General features: G+C 37.7%; 1 protein-coding gene across 3 annotated transcripts in view; it reads right to left on the bottom strand.

The window, feature by feature from the left end:
• fer (fer (fps/fes related) tyrosine kinase) overlaps nt 1-20,501 on the bottom strand; it is an 88,603-nt gene that overhangs the window by 27,534 nt on the left and 40,568 nt on the right. For all 3 annotated transcript variants that reach the window (XM_053485087.1, XM_053485086.1, XM_053485088.1), the window contains 6 exons: nt 18,464-18,586; nt 18,127-18,183; nt 17,891-18,006; nt 17,567-17,661; nt 10,528-10,651; nt 2,751-2,905 (listed from right to left, as the gene is read on the bottom strand). In XM_053485087.1, the coding sequence (XP_053341062.1) occupies nt 2,751-2,905; nt 10,528-10,651; nt 17,567-17,661; nt 17,891-18,006; nt 18,127-18,183; nt 18,464-18,586 (670 nt within the window). The remainder of the gene's footprint in view (nt 1-2,750; nt 2,906-10,527; nt 10,652-17,566; nt 17,662-17,890; nt 18,007-18,126; nt 18,184-18,463; nt 18,587-20,501) is intronic.

Here is a 20,501-nt window from a genome sequence, read left to right as displayed (position 1 = left end):
CTTTTCCACAGTCCATCCTTCCCGCAAGCTGTGGGCCTTGTCATGAGTCATGAACTTCACCAGTTTCTTCAAATCTTTTTTCTTATCCTTTTCACTTGACGTTTAGATACATTAAAGATGTCTGCCACCTCAGCAGGAGACTTGATGATCAGCACGTTGGTCTGTGGTTTAAATTTCAAGTGAAGGTTGGGTGTGGTGTGGTTCTTCTACACATCAGGGAACGCTCTAAAATGGTGGTAAAATAAGCGTAATCTAGAGGCTTTTGCCTTTCAAATAAGCCACTTCTGATTCTAAATAATCTACTAGAAGTCTTATTATTTTTGTTGTTTCTACAATTTGGATAGGTGACAAGACTTTTGTCAGAGTGTGTGTATATATATATATATATATATATATATATATATATATATATATATATATATAGAGAGAGAGAGAGAGAGAGAGAGAGATAGTTGGCCGCGAACTCCATTCGCAGGTAATGGTCAGGATCTGCACATGAGCGGAGGCACAGGTTAACCATATGTACGCGCTTTAAACATTTTTCATGTAAACACGCTTTAGCATCAAACTGTTTTTAAATCCAGCTTTCATATTTTTAAAAAGTGGTTAGCACTGTGGCTGTATTTTATATATGAAGGAGTAATTTCTACTCTCTTGCTCTCTCTCATAGATCTGATATTAACGTGTTAAATCTTTCCTGCTGCTATCTTCCTATCTTCTCTTACATCTGCTCTTTAAGGTGTGAACGCTCCCACGCTCACCTTCCCATTTTTCTCTTTATGTCTCTCTCTCTCTCTCCCTCCCTCTCTCTCTCTCCCACTCTGTCTCCTTCCCCCTCTCCCCCTAACTCGAGCCAACATCTTGTGACCTGTCTCTGGACGGATACCTCTCTATCTTCCTCTCCTTTGATTCTTCAGGATCTCACCAGGACATTTACAATGGTTCATGTTCTTTGTAGTAACATATGTCTATGGCACAGGCGTTTGGTCAAACATATATAAACCCCATCTTTTGCTGTTAATAAACAGAGACCTTTCTGACAGACGTGTGTGTGTGTGTGTGTGTGTGTGTGTGTGTGTGTGTGTGTGTGTGTGTGTGTGTGTGTTTGACTGAGTCTCTCCTGGCGCCAGAAAAGCTTACCGAAGCACAGCGGACAGACCGAGCAACTCGCCTCTCCTACTACGTAACTTTAGAAAAACTTTACAGTGGCCTTGCACCTAAGGGTCAGTGTTCAAATTTGCTGATTATGCAGATGCAGATTAAGCTAATTGGCTTAGCAGGGCAAGGGGTAGCACAGTGGCTAAGGTGTTGGTCAGAAGGTCCCATGTTCAAACCCCAGCACCATGTTGCCCTTGAGCAAGGCCCTTAACCCTCAACTGCTCAGATATAATATAAGATTAAAAAATGTAAGTCGGTTTGGATAAGGGTATCTGCCAAATGCGTTAAATATAAATGTATGTAAATGGCTTTCCTTAATTGCCTAGTGTGTGAATGTGCGTGTCCTTTTCAAGGAATGAATCATGCTTTGAACAATTTTAAAAGTGTATATATATATATATATATAATAAAACCTACTTTTGATACATTTGTCAACACTGTCACAAAGTAAGTTACCACCGACAAATGAATTTCCTGATGGTGTTGACGTCTGATAGCATTGACAAAATTCTTTAAAAAAAAATTCATAATTTGTGCTTGAAATTATTCAATTATACTAAAAATTACTTAAAATGTAAGACCTTTGGTGTCAACGTGTTATGGTGTGACTAGAGCAGCATCAATGTCAAATCTTTAAAATATAAAAAGTTATCAAACTTACAAGAACCTGAGCAGTTGAACACTTTATAGAACAAACAGAGAGTCATGCAGGGCTTTTTGGGGTTCTGGTTAACCCCAAGATTGCCAATTTTTTATTTATTTATTTTTTTTTTATGTCTGACAGTGTTGACAGAAACTCAGGACACAAATTCAGCTAATGAAAAATTTGTGTTTAAAAAAAATCTAATGAATTATTGTTTAACATTAATTAATTAAAAGTAAGTTGTTTCTTTCTTTCTTTTTTTTTTTTTTTTTACACATTTTAATCATAATTTTTCGCTATTTGAAAATGTGAACCCTTGTTCTGGACAAGAATCTTTTCAGGTCTAGTGGGGACATTTATCAAGTTAAATAAAAATAATTTTAAGTAGGATTAAATAAAACTATTTTGTTATGCAGAGTTGACACAGTACTGTATATAAAATTGATCATAATTAAAACATTAAATAATTCCTGAATTTTACAGATATATAATATTATTTAAACATCATTCAATCTTTGAAGTATGGACAAACTTCTTCTGAAAAAGTAAGCTAGTTGAATAGAATCTCATATTGAAACATGAAAGTCTACTTTTTTTCTAACATATATCTGCCCAAGAAAGAACAAAAACCATTGTTGGAGTCAAATATTGATGAGGTCCTATAACAAACTAAGGTGTATTGGGGAGTTAACATACCACCTCATTCAGCTCCTGCACTTGAGGAGCATGTTTCTTGGAACTTACGCATAAGAGGGCTGCTGATTGCAGCTTGTTCCACAAGAGCATTTAAACACCTGCCTGAAACCTACAACTGTGACTCTTCAAGTCTGAAGTTTTGTGTGGTGCAGGAAAGACATGTAGCAAGAAATGTAGAAATGTAAAATTCATTCCTGTTATTCTTGTAGACAGATGCTTGAAAAGGATTAGTAATTAAGACAAAGATATTTACCATAATTAAGTGCTTCCGGTGCGGTCCACTTGATAGGAATTTGCTTGAGGCCAGAAGATGAATAAATCCCATCATCTTCTTGACGTGACATGCCAAAATCGCTAATTTTCAACAAGTTGTTCTCCCCCACCAGACAGTTCCGGGCCGCTAGATCCCTGTAACAGACACATGAGTCAGATAATGCTGTGTGGTTTTTAAATTTTTATTTTTACTAACCAATATTTCATGTAGCTTTATTTATTGCGTAGCTGGGCATTTAGGACAGGATAACCAATAAAGCATCCCATGAATCACCTCCATTGGCCCTATTGGCTCTTACTCAAACCATTACTTCCATTGGCCCTAATGGCTTTTACGGACAAGTTTGCATGAGGTACGGGCATGCTTCAAATATTACCTGATAAATCCTCAACTGGCCTGATCAAGATCCCCTTTGAAAGATATAGCATTTGGCCATTAGAATGGATTGCATAACAACACTGCTTTGTGTAATATTTAGTTGTCTGTGACATTTCTTGCCTTCTTAATATTCTTAAGACCATAAGCTGTCTTATGCATAGGAGGTGAGTATAGCGTAAACAGTCCTATTAGTGCTACCACAAATGACATATTTCAACATCCACTGTTCCGAGAAGACTACATGAGTCAGGACTTCATGGTCAAACTGAGACATAGAAACCATTACTTCGGAAGAACAACAAGCAGAAGAAGAATGATTGGGCTAAGAAACACTTAAATTTGTTGAAAACTTTTTATTTTTTTCCTGGAATGATGGATCCAAACTTAAGACTTTTGTTTTTAACTTCTATGTCTATGTCTTTGTTAAACATAGAGAGGGTGAAACAGGCAGGGCCAGAATGTGTAGTTTCCACTGTAAAGCATGGAGGAGGAAGTGTGGCGTGTTGGGGTGCTTTGCTGACACTGTTGGGTGACTTAGTTTTTAAAAATTGAGGGCACACTTAACTAGCACCCATCCCATCTGGTTTGCACTTAGTGGAACCATCATTTGTTTTCCAACCATTCTTTTGCCATACGACCCAACTCTAGACTGGGACGTAACAGAAGTGGGGACTTGTCCGGGATTATAAAAAAAAAGCCTATATCAATTGTAGCATTAGAGTTTCAGCTGGTGTGAGTAATTTCTCATTTAAAAATGTGCAATGTTTGATTTGACCATGTTCACGAGTAAACCACTTTTAAGCAAAAAGAACATTAAGGCTCGTCTCAATTTTGCTAAAAAACATCTCAATGATTGCCAAGACTTTTGGGAAAATACCTTGTAGACCGACGAGACAAAAGTTGAACTTTTTGGAAGGTGCGTGTCCCGTTACATCTGGCGTAAAAGTAACAGCATTGCAGAAAAAGTACATCATACCAACAGTAAAATATGGTGGTGGTAGTGTGATGGTCTGGGGTTGTTTTGCTGCTTCAGGACCTGAATGGCTTGATGTGATAGATGGAACCATGAATTCTACTGTCTACCAAAAAATCCTGAAGGAGAATGTCCGGCCATCTGTTCGTCAACTTAAGCTGAAGCGATCTTGGGTGCTGCAGCAGGACAATGACCCAAAACACACCAGCAAATCCACCTCTGAATGGCTGAAGAAAAACAAAATGAAGACTTTGGAGTGGCCTAGTTAAAGTCCTGACCTGAATCCTATTAGGATGTTGTGGCATGACCTTAAAAAGGCGGTTCATGCTAGAAAACCCTCAAATAAAGCTGAATTACAATAATTCTGCAAAGATGAGTGGGCCAAAATTCCTCCAGAGCGCTGTAAAAGACTCGTTGCAAGTTATCGCAAACGCTTGATTGCAGTTATTGCTGCTAAGGGTGGCCCAACCAGTTATTAGGTTCAGAGGGCAATTACTTTTTCACACAGGGCCATGTAGGTTTAGATTTTTTTTCTCCCTAAATAATAAAAACACTCATTTAAAAACTGCATTTTGTGTTTACTTCTGTTATCTTTGACTAATAGTTAAATGTGTTTGATGATCAGAAACATTTTGTGTGACAAACATGCAAAAGAATAAGAAATCAGGAAGGGGGCAAATAGTTTTTCACACCACTATATATTTAGATAAGAGGAAGTCTTAGGATTCCTATTTTGCTATATTTGAGAGAATTGCAAAAGTTTGTGGACACTGTTACTGCAGTGTAAATTAACAGAAAAAGCCCAAGAAACATGCTCTGCTCTTTCTTTAGAACAAAGCTTTATGACATAGTTATACTGCAGTTTTGCGTGCTTATGAGCGTGTGCCTGAAGCATACACGCAAAGTTTTAGGAATGTAGACAAACCAAATAGCCAAACATCTGTTGAATTTGCTCATCTTGTCTTCCACAGCAACTAGTGGTGTATTTAAATGAACAGAAGATTGATGTGTTGACTAGAGCTGCTGTTTTAGCTAATGAATTTGTTTCGACCCATAAGACTGTGTTTAACATGCCCATGTCACATACTAACTCTTCCTTGTGCCAATTGAAGTCACATAACAAAACAGCCGCTCAGGCACCCTCTACGGTTAGTTCTTCATTTGAAACCCGTGACTGTTATAATTGCCACAAACAAGGTCACTTAATTGCTTCCTTTTCTGTGTTAAAGAGTAAGGGTGCTCTTCAGCAAACTGCTAGTAAAAAGGTAAATGCTGCAGAGCTGTTGGATAAGTCAGTTTCACAGTCTACTGGTGAATCTGTGTTTGAGTCCTTCATATTTGCTGGATATGTATATTTAGAGGCTGGTCAAACGAGAAGCCCCATTAAAATTCGAGGGATACAGGTTCTGCTCAATTGTGGGAGCGATGTGATAATTCTTGGTATTGGTATGACTGTAATTCGGGCACCTTCGCATAAGGTATATTTAGAAACCAAAGGTTTTTCTGGTTTTGTTAATGTTCAGCGTTGCTAGTTGATGGCGTTTCATTCATGTTAGGGAATGATATTGCAGGTCCCCAAGTTTTCTCACTTCCAGAGGTTGTGTCTAAACCTTTTACTGATTGTCCAGTACGCGAGCCTTGAAGTATTTTGTATGGCCTGGTATGAAAGGAGATGTAGCTCAATACCATAGATCTTGTCACCCATGTCAAGTCATGGGTAAGCCAAATTAAACCATTACTCCTGCACCCTTGAAGCCCATTTCAATTAAAACTGAACCCTTCGAGTGGGTTATCGTTGATTGTGTTGGTTGATCATCCTATTTGTTATTTCTCCAAGAAATTTTTGAAACATCAACTTAACTATAGTATGATCGAAAAAAAAGCCCTAGTGTTATTAATGGCTATACAGCACTAATATAATATTAAAAAGGTGATAGCTCAGTTCCTGTACAATTTTTTACGGATCACAACCCCCTAATTTTCCTTCAGCACATGTGTAACATCAACCAACAACTTATGTTGGTCTCTCATTGTTTAGGATTTCAATTTGACTATTTCTCATAAAAACAAGGCAGCGCTGAAAATACTTTAATGATAACTTTTCTTAACAACAAGACAAGGTTTTTTGTTAAATGAAATGAGTTCACATTTTTGTCGGGGGAATGTTACAACTTACAACATGTTGGTGGTCACCGTATGTGTTTGATATGTGTCTGTGTCGCTGTGCTTAGGGTTAGGGTTTAGGTATCCAGGTCGCGCTCCACTCCATACTCCACTCTAGGTTTTCTGACTCGCCCTACATCGGCATCTACCTGACCTTACGCAAGTTCACTTCCACCCTGAGAGTGACGTTACCAACAAGCTTCATAAACTGAAGAGATGCTGGAAAGGGGAGGCGTGTAAGCGAGGTGTTGGTTGTGTTAAAGAGAGATTTTGGCGTTTTGATATTTTATTGTGTATTCTGGTTTTGACTTTTGCCTTCCTTTGACTTTGATTATTGCTTTGTCCCTTTGACTTGGTTGCTAGCTAACGACTGGTCTGGTTCTTTCTGCCACATTCCACCATTTCCATAGTTTAAAATAGAACCCTAAGCCATTCTTTTGCTGTACGGCCCAACCCTAGACTGGGTCTCGACAGCTATTTGTCCAAGAAAAAGTAATGAGATGCTGCACCAGATAACCTGGTTTCCACAATCACCCAATGTAAATCTGATTGAGATAGTCTGGGATTAGTTGTACCAGAAAAGCAGCAAACAAGTATTCAACACCGTTGGGAACTCCTTTAAGATCGTTGGAAAACCATTCCAGGTGACTGATGACAGCTTTGCACACACTCGGCATTAAAGTAAAAGGTGGCTACTAATAAAAAAAATTTAAATACAAAAAAGGAAACTGAAGACCAAACTGCAGCAGATTACAAGGATGCAGTAATTTCAAGGAGTGTAGGGTGGTATTAAGACAAGCAATTTACTAATGCAGTAATCAAAATAGGGGGGTGGGCTACAGACTGTAGCAACATGTACCAACCACTATATTTGACAACAGGGATGGTTTTAATAAGGTGATAGAGAGTGCCTGATTTCCTGATTCCAAATGTTTGTTTTATCAAACCAGGGGATTTTGTTTTTCATGGTAAGGGTGTCCTCATATGCTTTTTGGCAAACACCCTGCAATCTGTCATGTGCCTTTTTGTACAGAATGGCCATTCTACCATAGAAGCCTGATTAGTGGAGTGCTGCAGTGATGATTGTCCTTCTTTGTCACATTTTTCTTGTATCCTTCCACTCTTCTTAACACAATCCTGTCTCAAATGTCTACAAATAATTCTCTCAACCTTATGGCTTTGTTTTCACTCTGACATACATTATTTACATTAACACCTTACAAAGACAGGTGTGTGCATGTTTCCTTATTATGTCCAATAATTTTAATGCGGCACAGGTGGATTTTAATCAAGTTGTAGAAGCATCTCACAGACCAATAGGAAAAGCAAGATGCACCAGAGCTCAATTGCAAGTGGGTAAATGGGATAATTTTGCCTTTATTTGTCCATTTATATATCTACATTTATATACCGTGAGGTCAATAAGTATTTGACCACCCTGTGATTTTGCAAGTTCTCTTATTAAGAAATCATGGGGGGGGGTCTACTATTTTCAGCATAGGTGAATTTCCACTGTGAGAGACACAAAAAAATCTGGAAATCACATTGTATTGATTTTTTTTTAACAATTTATTTGTAAATTACTGTGTCAAATAAATATTTGATCACTTGCTTATCAGCCAGATTTCTGACCCTCAAAGACCTGTTATTTTGCTTTTAAATAGTCCATATGCTTCTTACGGAGCCACTCTTTGGTTTTCCTGACTGTGTGCTTTAGGTCATTTTCATGTTAGAAGACCCAGCCACGACCCATCTTTAATGCTTTGACTGAGGAAAGAGCTTCCCCTGTGAAGAAAAACACCCCCAGAGCATGATGCTTCCAGCCATGCTTCACTGTAGGTATGATAATATTGGGATGATACTCATCATTCTTCTTCCTCCAAACATGGCGAATGGAGTTAAGACCAAAAAGTTCTACTTTGGTCTCATCTGACCACAGGACTTTCTCCCATGACTCCTCTGGATCATCCAGATGGTCCCTAGCAAACTTCAGATGGGCCTGGACATGGGCTGATCTAAGCAGGGGAACCTTCCGTGCGATGAAAGATTTTAAACCATGACGTCTTAGTGTATTACTGATATTAGCCATGGAAACGATGGTACCAGATTTCTTCACAGCATTGACCAGCTCCTGCTGTGTAGTTCTGGGCTGATTCTTCACCATTCTTAGCATCATTGACAATCAGCCAAAGTCTAAGTAGATACATGGGTGTGGTGAGCACAGGTGTCTTTATGACAGCTAACAACCTCAAACAGGTGCTACTAATTTAGAATCATGAGCAGAGTGTAGCTGGACTATTTAAAAGCAAAATAACAGGTCTTTGAGGGTCAGAAATCTGGCTGATAAGCGATCAAATACTTGTTTGACACAGTAATTCACGCATAAATCTGTTAAAAAATCATACAATGTAAATTCTGGATTTTTCTTTCTTGTCTCTCACAGTTGAAATGCACCTATGCTGAAAATTGTAGACCCCCCCATGATTTCTAATTAGAAGAACTTGCAAAATCACTGGGTGATCAAATACTTATTGACCTCACTGTACACAGTGTTTAAAATTTTTGACTTATGAACTAGAATTTTGGCTGGATTTTGCTTCACCATCTGAAGCAGTTTGAACATACAGACAATCAAGCAGGTCGCGCGTACTTCCGGTTTCGTGCATTCCTGTAGCTGGTCTAAAAAACAACACTCATTATAGAAAATAAAATGTGCATTATACAAATACAACTATTTATATGTAAAATATTTTGGTGTGCATGTGTGGTGTGTATGAATGGATAATCCCAAATCCTAAAGGCTGTGTGAGCGTGTGCCTGTGGTGGTAGGGAGTATTGTATCGACCTTACCGGCTTTAAGTCAATCTGGAAGCATGATCATGAAATGCATCATCATGGTTTGTGATACAATCCCACTAGTGAGTAATCAAATTTCAATGTATCCGCAAAGAGGGACTTAATGGATGAAATGGATTAAATTTGTATGGAAAATTTAGGGTCCACTGAATGTATGTGTATAACATACACATGTGGAAAACATGGGTTCGATACCCACCCAAATCCTTCATTTGTTCACTCACAACTACTGGGTGGGCTAATTAAATTTTTCAAAGGTTCAGAGTAGAATAATTTCAGTCTGACTAACATGTTTACATTTTTAAAAATGTATTTAATAAATGTATTTAATAAATACATTTAAATACATTTATTTATTGATTACATTTATTTATATTTTAAATGTCCACTCTGACCTCCTTTGTTTCTGGCATGCTTACACAGAGGTCTGTCCCTACTTCTGCAGGCATCCTCTATGGCCTCAAGTAGTTGTTTTAGTCTGGCTGTAAACCACTGTTTGTTGTTATTGTATGTTACAGAAAATTTTGGTCAGTAGGTAAGGATATCTCAGCCATTTTTCAATTTGAAAATTGAAGCTTCAAAAACACTCCAATCAGTGCAGTCCAAGTGATCTTGCAGTTCCTGCTTTGCCTCATTTGTCAATTTGTTTACTGTTTGGACCACAGGCTTTGCAGATTTAAGTGTTTTTTTGTGTGTTTTTTTTGCCAGATTTAATCATAGCACCAAGACATAGCCCCAAAAATCTTAGCAAGGGACGATAGTATGAACAAAAGGAAGCAAGAAGAAGGCAGCCTGTGCCAAGAGCAATAATACAGTAAATTTATATTAAGTGAAGTTTAAAGGTCCACTTATTTATTATTTTACTTAATTTACATGTCTTTTCTAAATGTTTAGTTTTTATATGCAAAAATAGGCTTATAACGTTGGAAATTTGTAATATTGGCAATATTCTTGGGTGGTTGGAAAGGAGTATCAGCATTTACATTACTTCGTTTGTAAAAATGCGTTTGAAATCAATAATGAAATTTCCTCAAGAACTCGCATCCAGAACAGATTAAATCTGTATGCTGAGGTAACACTGTAAATAAACTGAATACATGCACCATCAACACCGCATTCTATTAATCAAGCTGTGCATGGCGCTCAATCGTGGTCTGCAATTTTTATCGAATGATACATCAATCACATATACAGTATATTACTTTAAATCAGTAAATACAGTATAAAAGACAATATCTGTCTTTATGACTAAGCTCATAAAAATACCATTTACAACTCACAAAACATGACATAAAATGAGCTAGATGATGAGCCATGATAAATGCTTAACCTTGATGGCTCCAACCTATGGACAGACTTCTTAGTAATCAGTATGGTAATTCTTACCTGTGGATACAGTTTTTAAGCTCTAGGTAGGCCATTCCAGCAGCTGCATCTAGAGCAAACTTTAGTAGCTGCTTTGTCTTGAGGTCTTCCTTCTTCTTTCTCAAGAAGGACAAAAAGTCACCTCCTATGGAGGAAGACAAGTGCAAAAAAGACAAAAAGCCACCAAATTATAAATTTAAACTCGTGTGATCAAACGATAATCAAGACAGATTGATAAATATTTGACGCTGGCAAAGTTATTATTTTATTATATATGTCTGTATCTGAAAAAAAAAAAAATTATAATATAGGGTCATACACTTAGAATTCACCCCAATTTTCTTTCTCAGCAGTCATATCAATGCAAGGTAATGCAAAGTTACCAGTTCCAACAGCCACACATTGCTATGATAGATTTTAGTAGCATCTAGATAGGTCTATAGGTAATGAGTGATGAGGCATGAAAATTGTCAGGAAAGTTTGGCATGGCTTCCATGTCTTAGGTATGCATGGGATTATTCAGTCAATTATGAAAACTAATCAATTATAACTAAAAAAAAAAAAAAAAGACTGCTTTTCAGTGCAGTAAAATTACAAAGCCAGGATGCCGTGCCCAGAGCTGAGAACTCTCTATTTCTCTCATTATTATTTTGTGATAATGCAGAGTAAGGTTAGAGCTTTTTGAGTTTAGTGAGGGTCGGTTTAAAAGAATTGTCTGCTTTTTTTGTGGATAACTTTTCATATTCAAACTGTTTACAGTCCGTTGTTCTTAAGTGGCAAATAAGTTTGATGTGTTAAAACTTTGCATATTCAGCAAATCTGTTGTCTTGCCCACTGAACATATTACTTCTAAAACTGAAATGGCTAGTGCACATCTATGATTTCTACTAAAGGTTCTGTGAAGGTGTGGTCAAATTTCAATGAATGGTTTCCAGGAATAGCTACGCCTAAAAGAAAAGTGTGACGACAACGGAAGACGGTCGGCGATGAGGCCAGATAATGGTCCCCAATTATCGCTTATGCTTTAGTCAAGTCAGGCAACAATAAAAATCATCTCTACGGTTAAACAGTGACTATACAAACCATTAGTCATAAAGTGTAGAATATAGTAACAGATTGAACTGCTCATTGCTAAGAAGAATAAGGTCAGAGTGGTAGGTAATAAGCACAGAATCCCAGCAAAACTTCTCTAGTCTTTTACAACAAAAATTTACAGTTCTGTAAAAAAGTATTTGCTCCAGTCCTGACTTATTTATGTTTCCCCACTACCTCTACACCATATTTTATGTTCTGTTATGTCGTGGTTGTCGCACTGTCACTTTGTTGTTGCTCTTGTTTGCACATTTGCACATGCACTTTATGTTGTCTATAAAACCTGTAGTTATACTTAGCTAGTTAGTTTTTGTTAATTTATGTTGTAATTTATGTTAGGTCTTTCTGTCCTGTCTCTGCTAGCCAGCTATCTAGGCCTCTTGGTTAGCTAGTTTAGTGTTTCTGTTAATTTATGTTGCAAATTTACGTTGCATGTAGCACCTTGGTCCTGGAGGAACGTTGTTTCGTTTCACTGTGTACTAACTGTATATGGTTGAAATGACAAAGTACTTGAACTTTTTTTTGTCTATTTGTCAAGGAGGTAATCAAACTAATTTACATATTACACAAAGATAATCCAAATAATTACAAAATGCAGTTTTTAAAATGATGTAATATATTAAGGGAAAGAAGCTGTCTAAACCTACCTGGCCCTTACTTATTCATGAATGAACTGTAATAAACACATTTTTGGAACGGTGAGTTAAATTTCACTTGCCACACCCAGGCCTCGTTACTGCCAGACCTGTTGAATCAAGAAATCACTTAAATAGAACCTGTCTAACAACATGAAGCACGCTAAATAATCTTAAAAAGCAACAAAAAATGCAACACATTAGAAACAAAGAACAGATGAGAAACAAAGTAATGTATAAGTCTGAAAGAAGATAGATCTTGGGGACTCATGGACGTAGAGTATTAAGGTGAACTGGTATTTTTAGATGCTGTCTTTCCCACTCTCATTGATCCCTCAGGTTTGTTGACAATGAGGTGATTGGTTGCTTTCATCTCAGGGAGCCCTCATGTCTGTGTTTCCTTCTGGCTCTCCCTTTTAGTTATGCTGTTATAGTTAGTCCTGCCGGAGTCTCTGCTTGCACTCTACACTAAATATACATTCACATTATACATTATGTGACTGTGACCATACCTAACTTATCTCTCCTCTTTTGCTCTCTCCCCCTCTTTTTCTTCCCTATCTCCCGCTCTTTTTCTTCCCTCTCTCTGTCGAGCTACACATGTCGTTCCTGAGCTGCCAGTGATCCAGACTCCCTCTGCCTTCCGGACCTGTCTGACCCTTCCTGGTGCCCCGCTTCTGGTTGGAGATCTCGTTGCATGGATGCCCCGTGTGTCTCTTTGGGATGCGTCTGGTGTCTGGGGATGGTTCTCGCTACCTAGAAGACGGTTCTGGCCTCGACTGGTGTTGGCAGCTGTTTCTCTGAGGACTTGGCAGTTCGATAGTTCATACAAGTCTACCTAAGTTTTCAATAACTAACTGGACTCCATATTAACATCAATTAACATCAACTGTTATGCTGAACTGCCTGCCAACTAACACACAGTATGAATGCAGATTCCTGTTCTCTGTTTCACCCAGATGAGGATGGATTCCCTGTTGAGTCTGGTTCCTCTCAAGGTTTCTTTCTACTACCATCAGGAGTTTTTCCTTGCCACTGTCGCCCTCGGCTTGCTCACCAGGGACTATCTGACCATTTTGATTCATACACATTCAAATTCCATACAAACTTAAATAATTATTTTGATTGTGTAAAGCTGCTTTGGGACAATGCCAATTGTTAAAAGCGCTATACAAATAAAATTTAACTGAATTGAAAAGAGTTGCAAAGCCAATTTTAAGCCCTTTCAAATGCAAACCGGTATTCACAAATGGAGAAAACTTGAAACAGTGTTTAAACCTTCCAAAGAGTGGCCAGCCTACCAAAATTACTCTAAGAGCACAATGACGACTCATTCAAGAGCTCTTAAAAGACCTCAAAACAACATCCAAAGAATTGCAGGCCTCCCTTGCCTCAGTTAAGGTCATGATTCATGATTCAAACAATATGAAAAAAATAAAAATGGCATCCGTTTGTGTTCCAAGGCACAAGCCACTGCTGACACCAGTTACCCCCCAAAAAAATCTAATAAAAAAAAAAAAAAAAAAAAAAAACTGACACAGCCTATTCTCACATTTGCCAAAAAAGCATCTTGATTATCCCCAAGGCTTTTCGCTAAATATTCTGTGGACTAACTTCTAAGACAAAAGTTGAGCTTTTGGTCTGTGCGTTCTGTTTATCTGGTGTACTGATACGGCATTTCATATAAAAAAGACTATACCAATAATTAAACATTGTGGTGGTAGTGCATTGGTCTGGGGTTACTTGGCATCATCAGGACCTGGACAACTTGCCATCATTGATAAAACCATAAATTCTGCTCTCTACCAGAAACTCCTGAAGGAGAATGTCCGGCCATCATTCCCTGACCTTGTGCCCAAGTGCACTTGAGTTACATACAGGACAATGACCTGAAACACACCAACAAGTTCACCTCCGAATGGCTCCAAAAAAATAAAAAAAAATGAAATAACATAAAAAAAAAAAAATCATCAATATATTAAGGTTTTGGAGCATCAACGTTTTTGAAGGGCTTAGTCAAAGTCTGTGCTTAAATCAGATTGAGATGATATGGCATGACTTTAAACAGACCACTCACACTCAAAAACCCTAGAATGTGGCTGACTTAAAACAATTCTGCAAAAAGAGTAAGCTAAAATTTCTCAACAGTGAAGTGAAAGAAATTACTACCAGTTATCGCAAATCCTTTATTGCAGTTGTTGTCGGCAATACTTTAACAGAATAGAAATCTAAATGTATTGTATTCCTTTAAAGACAATCAATATTTGGTGTGACTTGCCTTTAGCTTTAAACTAGCATCAATTCTTACACTTGCACAAAATCAGGGATTTTGCTGGAACAAAGTCAGGTGTATGTTTAGCCTTTTATACCAAGTAGGTGCTAATGATATTCCATATGTAGGTTGAAAAACAGCCAGTAAGTAAAACAAACAGCTCAACAACCTTTCCGGCGAGTTCCTTTAAAAATTGTGTGCAAAAAAAAAAAACCTAGAAGAATTCAAGGCAATTGTGGTTTTGCACTGATTTATATCATTATAATTATTATTATATATAATATAATTTATATTTCTCTTCTGTTTACTTAATTTACATTTTGTCAAGTGATAAACTAGTAACAGTTTTATTTCTGAAACCATTATTACGTTACAGCATTTTTTTTTTCACACCTGCCTAAAACATTTGCACAGGATGTCACAGCGTGCGTGTAAGTAATATCCATAGATTCATACGTGTGCGCAAAACCGTGCAAAATTTTAAGGCAGTTGTGAAGAAATGCTCTAAAGTAAGAATGCTTTCAAAACTATATATTTTAAATATTAATTTATAAAATGCAAAGTGAGAATATGTTTTATATTTTTGATTTTTTAAAGAAGCTCCTTTTGCTTTGATGACAGCTTTGCGCACACTAGGCATTCTCAGTCAGACTCATTTCCAACAATCCTGACAGAGTTTGCAGAGGTGTGCAGTGCTTCACTTTCCAGTTAAACTCATCTCAAACCCAAATCATTTTACCTGGATTTAGATTGCGAAGGCCAGCTAATTAACAGCTTTGTATCTAAATAGAAATGGGTGTAGTAGAGCTGGGAAAACACTAAACTGTTCAGGGCAGGGGGTACTCCAGGACCAGGGTCAGAAGACACTGCACTAAAATCCTTTAAACACCAGTGTGATCTGCAGTGTTGGGTGTAACGCGTTACAAAGTTACAGTAACGCGTACGCGAGTACTTGGATTACTTTTTTGATCTAACATGTTAGGTCAACCATTTAAGAACTCAGTTATTTAGGCTAGTTATTTTTTCAAAAATGTAATTTGTTATTTAGACAATTTTATGTAATCCGTGAACCAGACAGCAGTCATTCCCAATTTCTTTGTGTTTGCCAAAGTCGTCCGACTAACCCCGATCCGACTAACTCCGCTGAGTGATAAGGGTAGAATAATTATAAAAGGTCTTGACCAAAACAACATGCATGAGGAATCACAAAGGAGTTTTCATTTTCTGCAATAAAAAAGTACCCCAACTAGTTATTTTTACGAGAAAGTAACGTGTAATGTAACTAATTACTGTCACCTAACACTGGTGACCTGGCAAGCAGCGGTTACAATCAATCATCAGACAGCACAGATGACAGAATAAATGTCAATTTAGGGAGAAATATAGGTCACAAACTGATGCAGTTAATAACAATTTAATTTTAAATAAACAGTTAAACAATTTAACAATTTATTCTGATTAAACAATGCTGCAGTTTTTAGTAGATGATTAAATATTAATCTGATGAGGTAGCTGTAAATCTGGCCTTTCATCATGTGGCTAGTAAAATCCATGGGGGTAAATTTAGAGTGGACTTGACAGTATTATATCTAGGGTAGGCATGACTATCAGACACAACGTTAGGTGTTCTGGATCACATGACTGCAAGAGCTCTACATAATGTGGTAGGCACCCAAAACAATAACTTTGCCAATGTCCTATCTATATCCTAGATGTATTATATAGAGAGAACTCTATATACACATACACACACACGCACTATAAATACATACATACACACACCGGTCCTTTTAAAAAAATTAGCATATTGTGATAAAGTTCATTATTTTATGTAATGTACTGATAAACATTAGACTTTCATATATTTTAGATTCATTACACACAACTGAAGTAGTTCAAGCCTTTTAATTATTTTAATATTGATGATTTTGGCATACAGCTCATGAAAACCCAAAATTCCTATCTAAAAAAATTAGCATATTATGAAAAGGTTCACTAAACGAGCTATTAACCTAATCATCTGAATCAACTTATTAACTCTAAACACCTGCAAAAGATTCCTAAGGCTTTTAAAAACTCCCAGCCTGGTTCATTACTTAAAACCGCAATCATGAGTAAGACTGCCGACCTGACTGCTGTCCAGAAGGCCATCATTGACACCCTCAAGCAAGAGGGTAAGACAAATAGGCTTTTCCCAGAGTGCTGCATCAAGGCACCTCAGTGGGAAGTCTGTGGGAAGGAAAAAGTGTGGCAGAAAACGCAGCACAACAAGAAGAGGTGACCGGACCCTGAGGAAGATTGTGGAGAAGGACCGATTCCAGACCTTGGGGGACCGGCGGAAGCAGTGGACTGAGTCTGGAGTAGAAACATGCAGAGCCACCGTGTACAGGCATGTGCAGGAAATGAGCTACAGGTGTTGCATTCCCCAGGTCAAGCCACTTTTGAACCAGAAACAGCGGCAGAAGCGCCTGACCTGAGGAGTCTACTCTCTCGGTAAAAGAGAAAGTGTGTGTGTGAAGGGGCAAGGTGTCAAATTACCCGTGCACACCACACACGTTATAACAAACACTACACGTGCACTGTACACACGCTTACAAATACAAAATAAAATATTTTTTACGCGCACACAAGGTCATAGTGTTATAGTAACCAGTACACACGTGCAGTGCAGGAATGTTGATTATACCAGTAAGAGACGCGCACTAAGACCTAGCAGGAGAGACAATTACCCACAATTCCGCAGCACAAGAAAAAAATGTTCAGCTCAGTTGTGATCACGTAACTCTCGGAATCAAAACAAGAAGCGTGTGCGTGCTACATGATACATGGTACTCGTAAACCAAAACTTGCTTGCTTTTCAAGTCAAAATTTATTAAAAATCTTAATCTTGCTTGCTCTTCTTGAAAAATGCTCGCAAACCGCGTTACTCGCAAGGCTCCACTGTATATATATACATATATATATATATATATATATATATCCTGTCTCTCTCATATTGTGTGCATGTGTGTTATGTAGTTACTGTGATGTTTAAGTTATATGGCAGACTATAGGAGCATACCTGGCACAAGCTCCATCACTATATAAATGGGCTGTCTTTGAGTACAGACTCCTATTAGCTTCACAATGTTGGGATGATCATACTGCTTAAGAATCCTTAAGGACAAAATAAAACACACCATTAAAAGAATCAATCACATGAATAACAAAATAATGTTATGGAGTAGAATGACAAAATAATAAAGCAAATAAATTAAACACAATAAAAACCAGTTCCAATATACATAATGCTGGTAGTACAAGTGTTTTTTATTATTATTATTATTATTATTATTATTATTAACAGCAGTGTTTTTAATATAATTATTTAACAAGCTCTATTTACCTCGCCTCTGAAAGAAATTTAATTTTGAGGTCCTGTGGGAGATCTTCCTTACAAGTCTTCACAGCCACAGGTTTCTTATCCCTTAACATTCCTTTGAACACCTCACCAAAATTGCCCTAAATTACAAATTCATGCCATGGTGACTTTTTATATTTAGACCAAAAAACAAACAAACATGTAGAGCTATTTAACATCCAAGTCATTTAAAAGATATTAATTTTAAAAAGACCACTTGCCTTTCCTAGAAGTTCTCCTAGAATGACATCCTCATGATTAAGAATCCATTTTTTGTCCTTAAAACACACACACACACACAGTCGAAAAAATTTACAAGTCATTAGTTAGCATGTCTAACATTATGTGACAACAATTTTAAAATAGTGGATATATTAAACTATATTTACTTTTACCTTCAAAAAATAAATTTTTAAGTCTCACAGAAAAATTTAAACTGAGAAAGACATTTGACTCAATTTAACTTATTTCAAGTAAGTACTCTATTAAACGATGACACTTTTTTATAGATACAATTTTCAAACTTATTTTAATAATATCAACAATCAGGTGTAATACCTTTAGGACAGGATTCAAAAGCATGACTCCAGACTTTTTAGTAATGACTTGTTTTGTAGAGTAATGGTGCTCAATCAGCTGAGGAATAGTGGGAAATCCAGTGCCTTCAAATCGATACTGATTCTGAGAAACACCACACAACTATGTCAAATTCAAAAATTCAAATTTTATTTGTCACATATAGTAGGTGGACAACCAGAATGCCTATTACCGTCGGAAAACGGCAGCGGCCAAAATAAATCAGTTGCATTTTAAAGTCATTCGTGAAATGACCGCCAGGTGGCGCAAAGTGACATTTTTTACTCTACGCAGTTTAAAATATAATTAAGTCAATAAAAAAAGTCTTAACAATATGTTGTATAGAAGAAATACAGTGATTGTAATTTCCACATCTGAGAACTTTATACAACAAAAATGAAAAATCTGAACCAGATATATTGATATTTATTGTATAATAATGAGTCAAAAAAACAAACATTGGTTAAATGTTGTTTTGACAGACGATCAAGTTCACTAGCAGTTCACCAACAGTTCATTTTATTTGTACAAAGAATGAACTGTTATATCTTTGTTTGTAACTGTTTATTGTTATGTTAAAAAAAACTTTAATCGGAAATTTGAGCTTCAGTAGGCTATATCCCCCGGCGCTCTGCGCATACCACCGGTCCAACGCAGCCTTGTAAAGAATTTCTAAACGTGGGCTATTGTTGTTTACTTACAATATTTGTTAATTTAATTTGGTGGCAGTGGGCAGAGTGGCAGAACGGAGCATGCGGAGGCAGCCCGCCTGCACGGAGTGAAGGCGCCGCAAGAGCGCGAGGATCAAAGGGCGGACTTCCAGTGTCCTGTTTGAAGTCCCTGGACCGCGTCACATTGCCCCGCTCGCATGCACTTTGTCCTGCTCCACCGCATCACGTACTTCCCGGACTCAACTCTGCGCCTTGCTTTTATAATGCGGAGCCTGAGATCTTAACGTTAATTATCACCAGCCGGCCCGAATAGGTGGCTCCGTCCCTTTAAACGCCTATCTAGGGAGCCTATCTAGGGAGCCTACGGAGTGAGCGAGAAGCGATAGTATATTTCACGCCCATCATAGGCGCAAGCCGTGACATATCGTGATCCACGTCTTTAACTTCGTGATCTAATCAGCGCTCAGCTGCAGGCATAAAGTTAAAAAAAATGCGTTGGGGAAAAAACAGCAAGGAGACTCACCCTGACCATTTTAATAATCCACATATACACAGAGTTTCGGTTCATTTTCTGACACGCTAAACATGGGCCATTGTTGTTTATCTCCTCCTCTCGCACGCATAAAGTTTTTTGTTGTAATATTTAATAATATCTATGCCGTTATTTATTAGGGGCTCTTATTCCTATTTGTCCTGGGATGTTAGTGTTACTGTGTGTGCTTAACAATGGCAGGCAACGTTCAAATGCAAATTATTCACCCTCCCCAGGTGTGAATCAGCTGTTCTCACCTATACATTCAGATAAATGAAATGCACCACTCCCCACTTTAAGACCTGGCTTTTGAAGACCTGCAGTGATTCAGGCCTCTTTTTAAATTTCTGCAAATTTTATCTTCTGGATTTTAGATTCTAAAATTGACATTACTACTGTTTTACTGGAATAGAAGAAATGGAGAAAGCGTATGAAAGGGTGCCAAGAGAGGAGCTGTGGTATTGTATGAGGAAGTCTGGAGTGGCAGAGAAGTATGTTAGAGTGGTGCAGGACATGTATGAGAGCTGTAAGACAGTGGTAAGATGTGCTGTAGGTGTGACAGAAGAGTTTAAGGTGGAGGTGGGTCTGCATCAAGGATCAGCTCTAAGCCCCTTTGTGTTTGCTCTGGTGATGGACAGGATGACAGATGAGGTAAGACAGGAGTCCCCATGGACTATGATGTTTGCAGATGACATTGTGCTCTGTAGCGAGAGCAGGGAACAGGTGGAGGAAAATTTGGAGAGGTGGAGGTATGCTCTGGAAAGCAGAGGAATGAAGGTTAGCCGCAGCAAGACGGAATACATGTGTGTAAATGAGA

The sequence above is a fragment of the Clarias gariepinus genome, chromosome 24 (genome assembly GCF_024256425.1).
Source record: "Clarias gariepinus isolate MV-2021 ecotype Netherlands chromosome 24, CGAR_prim_01v2, whole genome shotgun sequence".
NCBI lineage: Eukaryota > Metazoa > Chordata > Actinopteri > Siluriformes > Clariidae > Clarias > Clarias gariepinus.
Note: the sequence above shows the minus strand (reverse complement) of the source record. Positions and strands in the feature narration are given on the sequence as shown.